The following is a 13,975-nucleotide window of genomic DNA, read 5'->3' as shown; positions in this document are numbered from 1 at the left end:
AAATAACTGAACAAAAGCAACCTTAATAAGTATACAAATGTCTGGATAATCTGCAAATCTTTCCCATTTACCAAAATTAGTAGCTGTTCACCCTCTAGTTTTGTTATCTGTAGTTGATCACTTTAACAGAGTTGCAAAATCAAGCAAAAATAAGCGTGTAGTTGGTGTTTTGCTTGGTAATTACAAAACTTAGATTTATTAAATATGAGATTAATATAAATTTTATAAATACGCTCATTTCACATTTAAGATAACAATTATTTAAATAATTCACAGGTTAAAAATCTCAAGGAAAAGCTGATGTTACTAATTGCTATGCAATTCCTTTTGATGAAGATCCAAAGCAACCAAATATATGGTTTGTTGATCACATTTATCACGAAACCATGTTTAACATGTTCAAAAAGGTAATTTAATTATATGCCCTTTAATGGAAACTTTTAATTTTGACAAAAAATTAATATTCTAAGAGCGTTTTTTAAAACAATTTTAAATTTGCTTCATTGAATAAAAAATTATGAGAAATATTTTTAAACGTTTTTTACTAATAAATAATAATAATAAACTTAAATAATAAAAGGTCAATGCCAGAGAAAAAGTTTTAGGATGGTACACAACTGGAAAGCATTTTAAGCAACATGATATTCAAATTAATGAAGTATTCAAGAAATACTGCCCTAATCCTATCCTTTTGATTGTAGATGTTTAGCATGAAGTAAAAATTATATTTACTATTTCAATAGCATATTTTAGATTAGAAAAAATGCTTAATTATAATTGAATATTGGTACAATGTGCTAAGTAGAATTTCTTTTCGAACAAATTATTAAGACAATATTAACTAAGAAGAAAAGAAGTTTTTCTTTTTGCATTAAGTTTTTATTAGCTAGCAAATGATATTTAAAAGATTAAACTTTATAAAATATGATAGAATATATAAAAAGCAATTAAAATTTATGAAAGTTTATTTCTTATAAATAAAAAATAAATAATTTAATATTAAAAATAAAGGATAAACTTGCTTTGCCTACTGAAACTTATTGTGCTGTTGAAGAAGTCTCAAAGAACGGTGAAATAATTTAAAATTTTGTTCATCTCCCCTCAACTGTAGAAGCTTTCGAACCAGAAGAAATAGGTGTTGAGCATCTTTTAAGAGAAATTAGAGATGTCTCAGTTAACACTTTAACAAACCAAGTAAGCATTTATTTATTAGTAAATGATAGCATCGATAAATAATAAAAAAAATTAAAAATAGGTTACAGATAAAATTTAAGCATTAAAGGGTATGATGGGAAAAATTTAATAAATTAAACTCTACATAGAAGCCGTTCTTGGAGGTAAAGTTCAAGCAAAGAATGATATCCTCTTTAAGATATAAGAAATATTGAACTTACTACCTAACTTAAATAATCCAGAAATAATTAAATCATTTGCTTCCAAAAATAATGATTAAATGTTTGTCTTATATATATGCTCCTTATCTAAATCAATTATTTCTCTCCACTCTCTCATCAACAACAAATTATAAAATAAAGAAGCTGAGTTAGAAAAACTTAGAGAAGCAGACAAAAAAGTTGATGAAAAGAAAGAAGGAAATAGCACTGCTGCAGCTGGTGCTGAAAAAAAAGAAGAAAAGAAATGAAAAAGGAATTCAATTAAAATAGATGTATAATTTTTAGTTAATTACAGATTAGATATCAAATGCGATCTAAATAAAAGCAAACTATAAATTAATTATTCCTCTATCTAATAATGTATTAAGATGCATATATTATCTTGCCTATCACTTTTTATAATTTTTTAAATGTGTTTTTGTATATAATCTTCATTTTACAAATCATTAATAATTTCATTAAAAATTAAATTTTACTTTAAAAAATGATAATTCTTTCAAATAACTTCTTAAAAAATAATTATTAAAAATAATCATATCCTTCAACTTTGTTTAATAGTTAATTATTGTTAGTTTTTAATTTTAAGAATAAAATATTCTCTTTATTTTTTATTTTTTTATAATAAAAATAGGAAAATTAAATTTGATATGTAAATAATTAAATTTAAAAATAGCAAAACAAATTTCTAAGTAATTAGTTATAAATTAAAAATATAATGCAGAATTCGAGTTGAAAATAACATTCAAGAGATTGAAAAATAAAAGTACAAAAAATAAATACCACTATGTAATTAAAATTATTAATCTATTTTTTTTTAAATGAAATAAATATATTTGTATTTTTAAATGAAAAATAATTTTATAAATTTTTTATCATTTTACTTTATAATTTACTTAAATTGACTATTTATAAAATTTTTAATTTCATTTTTCATTAAAAATAATTAGAATTTTTCTTAGTTTTTACAAAATATAAGTTTAACTATATAAAGGGTGTTTTATGGTAAATAATTTTAGTTAAAGCTAAAAATTCCACCAAGAAATTTTTTAATTAACAAAAAAAAAAAAAAATGATTAATAAATGAACAAATGGGTAAATAAGTTCATTTAATAATTTATAAAATTAACAAAAATATTGACTTTTTTTTTTCTAATTTAAACCTGTTTACATAAAAATTAATAAACACTCATCGAAGATGATTTATTTTTAAATTCATATGCAAAATTATTTTTTAAAAATGTTATTTCAATGAAAATTAAACTTTATGATATAATCAATATGATAATTTTAATTTAATCTATAAAACTTAACGAAATTAAAAATATAATAATCTATTTTCACTAAAATAATATTCAATAAAAGTACAAATTATTTATAATTATTTGAATCAATAACATTAGGCTTTAAACAAGAGATTATTATATTGAGTATTTTTGCCAAATACTAGAGGTATATAATAATTAAATTAGTTCATTAATCTTCAACCAAAACTTCAACTAGGAAATTTTTACCAAGAATTTATACATGTTCTTTACTAATTTCTTCACCAAATACTAGAACAGGATATCCTGGGGGACAAGTGTATTATAAGTTACCACTTATTCTACCAATGCAATCTTATATTTTTCTCTCTTCTTTATCTGAAGACATAACTTTTGTTAATGGTGTTAAAATTTTTCTTTTCTTTGTCAATTCAACGTAAATTAGTTCTTAATTGGTACTTTGATCATACTAAGTTTTATGTTCATACTTTTTAGAAATTTCTCTAACAGCTTTTATTAATTTTTCTATGTTAGCATCATCTGTGTTAATATGAATATTAACTATAACACTTATTGAATTGCACTTCTCCACCCAAATATTGTACTTGTCTAACAATATTTTAGCTAGTTGATATCCATGAACGTTTTTAATTCCAAAAATAGTCTTTAGAGGATCTTTCTAACTTTGGTCAAAAGAGTCAATTATTATATTATCTAATTTTTCTATTTCATTTCTAAATTAGTTATTTCTCTAAATAGAGTTTTGAAGATATTACTCTCCATTTTCATTCAGTTCAAGGATAGCATCATAGACTGAGGCTAATAAGATTAAATTAGGGCTTGTTGTTGCAAATGTATAATATGCATCAAGAATTTTTTTAGTAGGAAATTTAGAATCAGCTGCAACATTAATTAAGGAAGTAGCAACTAAGCTTCCGAGAGATTTATGCATGCTACTTACAGTAATATCAGCACCAGAAGACAGAGCTGTTCTTTTGTCTGATTTATTAAAGTAATGAATAGCACCATGAGCTTCATCCACTATCAAGTATCTAGATCCAATCACATCTCGGATTTTTTAATAATCAGCAAATAATCCTTCATAACTTGGAGAAGTTAGTAATACAGCATAAATATCTGGGTGCTATTAAATTGCTTATTAAATTTAATCAGCTGTCACTGCCATATGAATACCATATTCTTAATTAAATTCAGGTTCAAGCAAAACAATCTCAGCATTTGACAGTGATAATCCAGTATAGACAGATACGTGAGAATTTGCTTATATTAGCACCTTTTTGTGAGCCAATGTGAGGGCTACAACTTAATTTCCCATTGAAGATCCATTTTAGACAAATAAGGAAAGCTTAGAGTTAAAAGTTTAGTGAAATACTTCTCCTAAATCTCCAATTCTTGAACCACTAAATTCAAGCCCTGCTATATTCTACATACATGCCCAAGCTGAATCTACTTTTTTAAAACCATGAGTTTATATAAGTTTATTCAATCTAGGTTAAGAAATTGTTCTTCCATTATGATATGAAATTTCGAATTAAGTAGGATCACTCTAGATAAACTCTTCAATAGCTTCAAATATCTATTTTTTATTTTTCATTTTTTTATTTTTATTTTTACTTTTACTTTTACTTTTATTTTTATTTTTATTTTTAGAATACAAATTATCATTAATATGAATGGATCTATGACTTGTATTTAAACTAAAATTATAATAAATCAGGTGATCCTTGAACCTTAACTCTTCTAGTGTTTGATACGCGCTTTAATAAATTGATTAATTTTATCTTACTAACTAACAATTTAGTTAATTCAAATTAATTTTTCAAATCGAAAAATAAATTACTTACATTTAAAAAAATATAAAAAGTAATTATTAGAATTAGAGGTTATTTTTCTTTCTTATTTTCTAAATTTTACTTTTTCTTACATCTAATGAAAAACAATAGTTTTTAAAAATAAAATAATATGTAATTTTATTATTTTAGGGTGTCTGAAATTGTATTTAAAAGATTTTTAAATTTTTATTGTTGTTTTCTTTAAGCCATTAAAAATTTAAAAGATCTAATTATTATATAATAGATAGGAATTAAAATAAAGAATAGAAAACAATATTTGTAAAAGTTTTCTTTGAATGGTTTTAAATTATAGACTTTTTTAAATTAGCATAAATTAATAAATAAATAAGTATAACAAACAATCTTGATTATTTTTCTATTCTCCCATCAATTTAAAAATAATAAATGACAAATTTAACTACCATACTTATATTTATTAAAAAGATATTTGTAAAATTAGTATAGAAATCCTCATCAATTAAGACGCTATTTAATTAAGAAATAATTTTATTTATAAATAATTTTTTGATATTAAATGTAAGCATGTAATTCAACAAGACATTAAATTAAAAAACAGAAAACATCTATGTAATTAAATAAAATTAGATTAATAACTTAATTTTTTATTATCGATATTTTGCTGATTAATAAAATTTCTTCTTCTTATTATTAAAAAGAAATATATATTCAAACAAAAACAAATGTATTATTTTCTAATAAAATTTCTAAATTACATTATTAAAATATTTTAAATATTTTAAATTTTCAATTAAAATTATTTTTCAGTATTAATTTCGAGTATTTTAACGCGCCATTCAGTATAATAAAAAGAATATGATATGACGTTTACTCTATTTACTTGAGTATTTATTTTTTTCATTTATATTTAATGATATAAATTTTGTATGGATTTTAATTACTAATTTTAGATATGTATGTGAGTGACTTTATTTTCTAGTTATTAAAAACCATTCGTTAATTTTATTTGAAATTCTTCAACTGCCTGAATAAAATTTTTAATTTAATTTTTTTGGTGATTATGTGTATTGTAATGATAACACTTTTTAAGGAATACTTTCTATATTAATTTAATATTTTAATTTTACATTTATATAATAAATAATCTAATCTTCTGATTATTCTTTAGAAAATTTGTAAGAACTATCTTTTTGGTTTAATCAAAAGAATAAATTAGTTTTTATCACTTTATCTAATTTTTTGATTTGTCTATACCAGAATAATAAAAAATTGACTTTAATGATAAGCCTGATAAAAAATATAATAATTTTTTAAATTATTCATATAGTAGAAGGCATTTTAAATTTTGGATGGATCATTTCTATCAAAAATATCATAATTGAAAACAAAATATGATATTTTGTTTGTCAAAAAAAATTAAGTTAAGCTTTTATGTCTAAAGATATTTTTTTGTTATTAAACTTTATATTTTGTTTTCAATTATGATATTTTTTTAATAGCAATGATCTAAAATTTAAAATACCTTCTACTATATTTCTCTTTTATAAGTAAATACATAGATTTCAATCTAATAAATATATTTGATAATTTATTTAAATTTATTTATTGGTAAAAATATTGTTAATCATTATAAATACTCTATTATAATATATTTTTATAATTGTAATATTTTTTTAATAAACAAATATATTTAGATTATACAACATATATGAGTTACTCAATTTGAAAACACTGTATCTTAGAAATATTACTTTTATTAATGTTAAAATTTTATAATTTAAAAAAACTGTGCAAATTTATTTCGATAGCATAAATTAATTGACTCTTATTTTTTTTTGCTTTTAAAAAAAACATTTTTAATAAAAAGGAATACAAGATTGAATATAAATAAAATTAATAATAAAAATTTATTTAAAGAAGATGTTATCATATTTAGAATTTTTGCCAAATACTACAGATAAATAAAAATTAGTTCATTCATCTTCAACCAAAACTTCAATTAGGAAATTTTAGCCAAGAATTTCTACATGCTCTTTACTAATTTCTTCACCAAAAGTAAGAACAGGATATCCTGGTGGACAGAAGTATTATAAATTACCACTTATTCTACCAATACAATCTTATATTTTTTTCTCTTCTTTATCTGAAGACATAACTTTTGTTAACGGTGTTAAAATTTTTCTTTTCTTTGTCAAATTAACATAAATTAATTCTTAATTGATACTTTAATCATACTAAGTTTTATACTCAAATTTTTTAGAAATCTCTCTAACAGCTTTTATTAATTTGTCTATGTCAGCATCTTCTGTGTTAATATGAATAGTAACTATTACACTTATAGAATTGCACTTCTCTACCCAAATATTATACTTGTCTTACAATATTTTAGCTAGTTGATATCCATGAACGTTTTTAATGCCAAAAATAGTCTTTAGTTGATCTTTCTAACTTTGGTCAAAAGAGTCTATTATTATATTATCTAATTTTTCTATTTCATTTCTAAATTAGTTATTTCTTTAAATAGCGTTTTGAAGATATTCCTCTCCATTTTCATTCAGTTCAAGAATAGCATCATAGACTGAGGCTAATAAGATTATATTAGGGCTTGTTGTTGCAAATGTATAATAAGCATCAAGGATTTTTTTAGTAGGAAATTTAGAATCAGCTGCAACATTAATTAAGGATGTACCAACTAATGTTCCGAGAGATTTATGCATGCTACTTACAGTAATATCGGCACCAGAAGACAGAGCTGTTCTTTTGTCTGATTTATCAAAGTAATGTATAGCACCATGAGCTTCATCCACTATCAAGTATCTAGATCCAATCACATCTCTGATTTTTTAATAATCAGCAAACAGTCCTTCATAACTTGGAGAAGTTAGTATTACAGCATAAATATCTGGGTGCTATTAAATTGCTTATTAAATTTAATCAGCTGTCACTGCCATATGAATACCATATTCTTAATTAAATTCAGGTTCAAGCAAAACAATCTCAGCATTTGACAGTGATAATCCAGTATAGACAGATACATGAGAATTTGCTTATATTAGCACCTTTTTGTGAGCTAATGTGAGGGCTACAACTTAATTTCCCATTGAAGATCCATTTTAGACAAATAAGGATAACTTAGAGTTAAAAGTTTAGTGAAATACTTCTCCTAAATCTCCAATTCTTGAGCCACTAAATTGAAGTCCTGATATATTATGCATACATTCCCAAGCTGCATCTACTTTTTTAAAGCCGCTATTTTATATAATTTTATTCAATCTAGGTTAAGAAATTATTCTTCCGTTATGATTTGAAATTTAGAGTTAAGTAGGATCACTCTAGATAAACTCTTCAATAGCTTCAAATATCTGTTTCTTATTTTTCATTTTTTTATTTTTATTTTTGTTATTTGAATATAAATTATCATTAATATGAACAGATGTATGACTTATATTTAAACTAAAATTTAGGGTTTATACTTATCAGATCATCCATGACCCTTACCCCTTCTAGCGTTAGGTATGCTATATAATAAATTTATTAATTTCATCTCTAAATAACGCCTTAGGTATATCTAATTAATTCCCCAATTTTTTCCTATAGAAAAATAGATTGATTACATTTAAATAATAAAAAGGGTAATTATTAGAATTAGAGGTTATTTTTCTTTCTTATTTTCTAAATTTTACATCTAATGAAATACAATAGTTTTTAAAAATAAAAGAATATGTAATTTTATTATTTTAAAATATTTAAAATTGCATTTAAAACGTTTTTAAAGCTTTCTTTAAGTGATTAAAAACTTATAAAGATCTAATTATATAATAATAGGAGTTAAAAAAACAATAGAAAATAATAATATTTATATAAGTTTTCTTTGAATGATTTTAACATATTGTCTATTTTAAATTAGCATAAATAACAAACAATCTTGATTATTTTTATATTCTCCCATCAATTTTAAAATAATAAATGACAAATTTAACTACCATACCCACCCAACATTTATTCAAAAGATATTTGCAAAATTAAAATACTGTAAATCCTCATTTAAAAAGACCCTATTTCATTAAGAGCTAGTTTCATTTATAAATAATTAATTTATTCTTTAGAAAAAATTTTTTGAAAAAATGAGAGGTAATAAAAATAAAAATTTGAAGTACCTTTTAAAAAATTAACTTAAATTTTACTTAGATTAATAATACATAAAAAAAGAGAATATGATTTTATGAGTTAGCTTAAATCAAAATCAAAAACAATTTAGTCTTAATTTGTATTTTAACTTATAAAATTTGAAAAGATTATTTTTCAATAACAATAATAATAAACTTTAGATTAGACCATATCATTTGTTCATTTTGGCAAGTACATCCATTTGAAAATTTAAAATAACTTTTTTTTTAAATCAAATAAATTACAATTTGTTATTTTACCATTACCAAAATCAATTTTTCTATCTAATTAACTTTTTTATGTTGTTCAAGAAAGTAAATTTATTTAAGAAAAAATACAATTAATGAATAAATTTAATTGTAAATTATTAGTTACCAAATTACTACCAGCTTTTTATAACTAAGAAAGTAAAGAATTTTTAATGAGATTAGCATTACACCGTAACAAAAAATCTTCTTAATAACAAATATAAAAATTTTGCATTAGATAAGCAGAGGGAATAATATGTTTTAATTTAAGAAAAAGTATATTTATAGTGTGACAAGTTGTATTAGTATTAATTCAGGTAAATATATAATCAACGTTAATCTAAATTAATTAAATTTCACGTATTTTTAAATAACATTTAATTTATTCGTTAATGTGTCATTTGCAAATATTTAAAATTAAAAATGACCTATTTTATTTATATAAATAAATAGACAAATTTTCACAATAAAGACATTGACAGAATAGCCAAGACTTAAAGTATTTTACATTTTTTTTAAAAAAATAAGGTTTTACAACCTTATTAAGCTTATCTTAAAAATTCTTGAACAAAAAAATTTTATAGAAATACAAATACAGAAGTATTTGTTTAAATACTAAAAGCACGAAAATTAAAATTAAGATGAATTAATGATAATTTCTTGAGAATTTCCATTAAAAAATAAATGAGAATTTTTAAATTTATTTCATGTAAAATTAATTAAAGTTAATACAAATATTAGACTGAAAAATGAATAGAGATTTTAAATTTGTCAAATTAAAAGGTTGCAAAATGATTAGAGTGTAAAAAAAATTTTTAGTCCAATAATCTCTAGAATTAATTTAACACGTTTTACTTTTTTTAATGATATTTTTGGTATTTATTCTATTCATAGTAGAATAATTTTTTGAATAAACCAATGACAGAATAGAGGATTATTTTGTTTAGCCATATAAAATTCAGTAAACCAAATATTCGGATGATCAATTATTAAATGAATAGAATAAAAATTATCAATTATATTGAAAAAAAAATTAAGTAAAATAAATTGAACATTGATAAAGATGAAAATAAAATTATAGATAGTATATTTATTTAATATACTTCAGCTAGTTAGGTAAAAATTTTAATTTAGTTAACAATATGTTAGAATAAATCATAGAATTAGGCTAAACTGGCTAACTAAAAACTAAAAATCTGGTAACTAATTCAGATATTTTTAGATTACAACTAAGAAAATTATTAAATAATTAATTTCAAAGAGCTAGATTTTAAATGTAAGCATATAATTTCAAAAGATACTAAATTAAAAAACAGAAAAAATCTAAGTAATTAAATAAATTTAGATTAATATCATAATTTTATTTTGTCGATATTTTACTGATTATCATGTTTTTTCTTTTTATTATTAAATGAAATCAACTTATTATCAGAAAAATATATTTAAATATTAATGAATGTATTTATTTTCTAATAAAATTTCAAAATTACATTATCAAAATATTTTAAATCTTTTAAATTTTCAATTAAAATTATTTAACAAAAAATTTATTTCCAGAATTTTAACTGCCATACAGTAGTTTTTATATAAATAAAAAGTGTATGATAAGGCGTTTACTCCATTTACTTGAGTATTTATTTTTTCTTTTATATTTAATGGCATAAATTTTGATAGGATTATTATTTCTTTTTTAATCACATATATGTGACTTTATTTTCTATTTATTCAAAATCATTAGTTAATTTTATTTGAAATTCTTCAAATGCTTGAATTCATTTTTAAATGGTAATTTCTTTGGTGATTATATGAATAGTAATTATATCACCCATTTAGTAATATTTTCTAAATCAATTTCATATTTTAATTTTCTATTTCTATAATAAATTTTCTAATCTTCGAATTTTCTTTTCGAAAATGTGAAAGAACTATCTTTTTGGTTTAACCTAAAGAAAAATTCGTTTTTATGCACTTTATCTAATTTCTATTTGACTTGTCTATATCTGAATAATAAAAAATTGATTTCAAAGATAAGCTTGATAAAAAATACAATTATTTTTTAAATCATTCATATTTCTCTTTTGTAAGTAGATAACAAGATTTTTATTCAACAAATATATTTGATAATTTATAATTTCTTAAAAAATGATATAATAATTTTGTTAATTATTATAAAATACTTTATTATAATATAATTTTATCATTGTAATATTTATCTTTGATTAATTAGGTATGGATTTAAATTTTATCCTAAATAATTTTATATCAAAATAAAAAGTTAAAAAATATTTATTTAATTCTTATTTTATTGTTTAAATTTTCTTTAAAAGGTATTTCTTATTAAATATTTATAACTTTTACTTTTAAAATATGACCATTAATAAACAAATATATTGAGATTATACAACATATATGAGTTACTTTATTTGAAAACACAATATAATTAGATATATTACTTTTATTCATGCTACAATTTTATACTTTTTTAGATAGCATAAATCTATAAACTCAATTATTTTTTGTTTTTAAAATAAAAATTTTTAATAAAATGTTATAAGATAATGAAATTAAATAAAATTAATAATAGAAAATTTATTTAAAGAAGAGATTATTATATTTAACATTTTTTCCAAATACTGAAGATATATAATAATTAATTCAATAATCTTCAATCAAAACTTCAACTAGGAAATTCTAGCCAAGAATCTCTACATGCTCTTTTCTAATTTCTTCACCAAATGTTAGAACAGGATATCCTGGGGGACAGGAGTATTATAAATTACCACTTATTCTGCCAATGCAATCTTATATTTTTCTCTCTTCTTTATCTGAAGACATAACTTTTGTTAAAGGTGTTAAAATTTTTCTTTTCTTTGTCAATTGAACATAAATTAATTCTTAATTGATACTTTGATCATACTAAGTTTTATGTTCATACTTTTTAGAAATTTCTCTAACAGCTTTTATTAATTTTTCTATGTCAGCATCCTCTGTGTTAATATGAATAGTTACTATTACACTTATTGAATTGTACTTCTCTACCCAAATATTATATTTGTCTTACAATATTTTAGCTAGTTGATATCCATGAACGTTTTTAATGCCAAAAATAGTCTTTAGTTGATCTTTCTAACTTCTGTCAAAAGAGTCTATTATTATATTATCTAATTTTTCTATTTCATTTCTAAATTAGTTATTTCTTTAAATAGCGTTTTGAAGATACTCCTCTCCATTTTCACTCAGTTCAAGGATAGCATCATAGACTGATGCTAATAAAAGTATATTAGGGCTCGTTGTTGCAAATGTATAATAAGCATCCAGAATTTTTTTAGTAGGAAATTTAGAATCAGCTGCAACATTAATTAAGGAAGTAGCAACTAAGCTTCCTAGAGATTTATGCATGCTACTTACAGTAATATCGGCACCAGAAGACAGAGCTGTTCGTTTGTCTGATTTATTAAAGTAATGTATAGCACCATGAGCTTCATCCACTATCAAGTATCTAGATCCAATCACATCTCGGATTTTTTAATAATCAGCAAATAATCCTTCATAACTTGGAGAAGTTAGTAATACAGCATAAATATCTGGGTGCTATTAAATTGCTTATTAAATTTAATCAGCTGTCACTGCCATATGAATACCATATTCTTAATTAAATTCAGGTTCAAGCAAAACAATCTCAGCATTTGACAGTGATAATCCAGTATAGACAGATACATGAGAATTAGCTTATATTAGCACCTTTTTGTGAGCTAATGCTAGGGCAATAACTTGATTCCCCATTGAAGATCCATTTTAGACAAATAAGGAAAGCTTAGAGTTAAAAGTTTAGTGAAATACTTCTCCTAAATCTCCAATTCTTGAGCCACTAAATTGAAGTCCTGCTATATTCTACATACATTCCCAAGTTGCATCTACTTTTTTAAAACCATATGTTTATATAAGTTTATTTAATCTAGGTTAAGAGTTTGTTCTTCCGCTATGATATGAAATTTAGAGTTAAGTAGGATCACTCTAGATAAACTCTTCAATAGCTTCAAATATCTGTTTTTTATTTTTCATTTTATAATTTTTATTTTTTGAATACAAATAATTATAAGTATGAATAGATATATGGCTTATATTTAAATTAAATTTAGGGTATATACTTATCAGGTCATCCTTGACCCTTACCCCTTCTAGGGTTTAGACTGTTAATTTCAATATTAATTTTTTTGTTTTTAAAAGCTATTTATGTGAATACAATTTTAGAACAAAGACAGTATTTACCTTAATTTATAGTTACTAGTTAAATTATATTTAAATTATTTAATTTTGTTTAATTCTTTTGATCATCACACACATATCTTTTATATAAAATTGATATTTTGTGCAATATAAATGCTATAATAACTATATAGAACCATCAAAAAATGTATCTAAAATCGTTAAATATTTATTAGGTCAGATATTATTTAAATTTTTAATTTTTAAATTTATTTTTTCAAAGATTGTAACTAAATAACTAAGAGGAAATTATTTTTATTATGAGATAATGTTAACATTTATATTTTTGAGAATATAAAATTGAATTACCAAATATTTTTTAAAATAAATTTTGTTTTTATGCATTTTTTCTGTTCAATAGTTTCTTATCTTTAAATAAATATAATATTTTTATAAAACTTATTCTTCATTTACTACCTTTTACTCACTTTTTCTTTTTACCACAATAGGATACTTTTAATAATTGCTTAACTATTTTTTATTATTTTTGAATTGTATGTTAAATTGCTATTCTAGAGTAACATCCATTCATCTATAACCAAATTTATCAATCATGAACAAATAAATATATTAAATCAAAATTTTATATCTTTGAAGAATTATAAGAATATCTTAATATAAAATAATAAATAATTTAACTTCATCATTTGGTCTTTGTACATAAGGCTTATGAAAATCATTTAACAATTTTTTATCTCTCACATTCTAATTCCCCAGTTTTTTCTAATATTAAAAATAGATTGCTTACATTAAAAAGATGAGATAGAATTAATTATTATATTTTTCTTTTACTTTTCTAAATTTTA

At 21.6% G+C, this 13,975-nt stretch overlaps 4 protein-coding genes across 4 annotated transcripts; 1 reads left to right on the top strand and 3 right to left on the bottom strand. All coding sequences in view use genetic code 6, as the record gives it.

Annotated features, from left to right (window-relative positions):
- Positions 1 to 37: 37 nt before the first annotated feature.
- Positions 38 to 1,642, top strand: TTHERM_00267990 (26S proteasome regulatory particle non-ATPase subunit; the record flags this gene model as incomplete). Its single annotated transcript, XM_001015934.3, has 5 exons — positions 38 to 176; positions 277 to 407; positions 581 to 715; positions 1,012 to 1,194; positions 1,256 to 1,642. 5 exons carry the CDS (start codon positions 38 to 40, stop codon positions 1,640 to 1,642), a joined length of 975 nt encoding a protein of 324 aa, XP_001015934.1.
- A 1,222-nt stretch (positions 1,643 to 2,864) lies between these two features.
- TTHERM_00267980 (orn/lys/arg decarboxylase) lies at positions 2,865 to 4,271 on the bottom strand (the record flags this gene model as incomplete). Its single annotated transcript, XM_001015933.1, has 1 exon — positions 2,865 to 4,271. One exon carries the CDS (start codon positions 4,269 to 4,271, stop codon positions 2,865 to 2,867), a length of 1,407 nt encoding a protein of 468 aa, XP_001015933.1.
- Positions 4,272 to 6,461: 2,190 nt separating this feature from the next.
- On the bottom strand, positions 6,462 to 7,868 carry TTHERM_00267970 (orn/lys/arg decarboxylase major region protein; the record flags this gene model as incomplete). The annotated part of the gene is made up of 1 exon (XM_001015932.1): positions 6,462 to 7,868. One exon carries the CDS (start codon positions 7,866 to 7,868, stop codon positions 6,462 to 6,464), a length of 1,407 nt encoding a protein of 468 aa, XP_001015932.1.
- Positions 7,869 to 11,558: 3,690 nt separating this feature from the next.
- TTHERM_00267950 (orn/lys/arg decarboxylase major region protein) lies at positions 11,559 to 12,965 on the bottom strand (the record flags this gene model as incomplete). The annotated part of the gene is made up of 1 exon (XM_001015930.1): positions 11,559 to 12,965. The coding sequence occupies one exon, from the start codon at positions 12,963 to 12,965 to the stop codon at positions 11,559 to 11,561; it is 1,407 nt and encodes a 468-aa protein (XP_001015930.1).
- Between the last annotated feature and the right edge of the window lie 1,010 nt (positions 12,966 to 13,975).

Source organism: Tetrahymena thermophila (genome assembly GCF_000189635.1).
Source record: "Tetrahymena thermophila SB210 genomic scaffold scf_8254649, whole genome shotgun sequence".
NCBI classification, from domain to species: domain Eukaryota; phylum Ciliophora; class Oligohymenophorea; order Hymenostomatida; family Tetrahymenidae; genus Tetrahymena; species Tetrahymena thermophila.
Note: the sequence above shows the minus strand (reverse complement) of the source record. Positions and strands in the feature narration are given on the sequence as shown.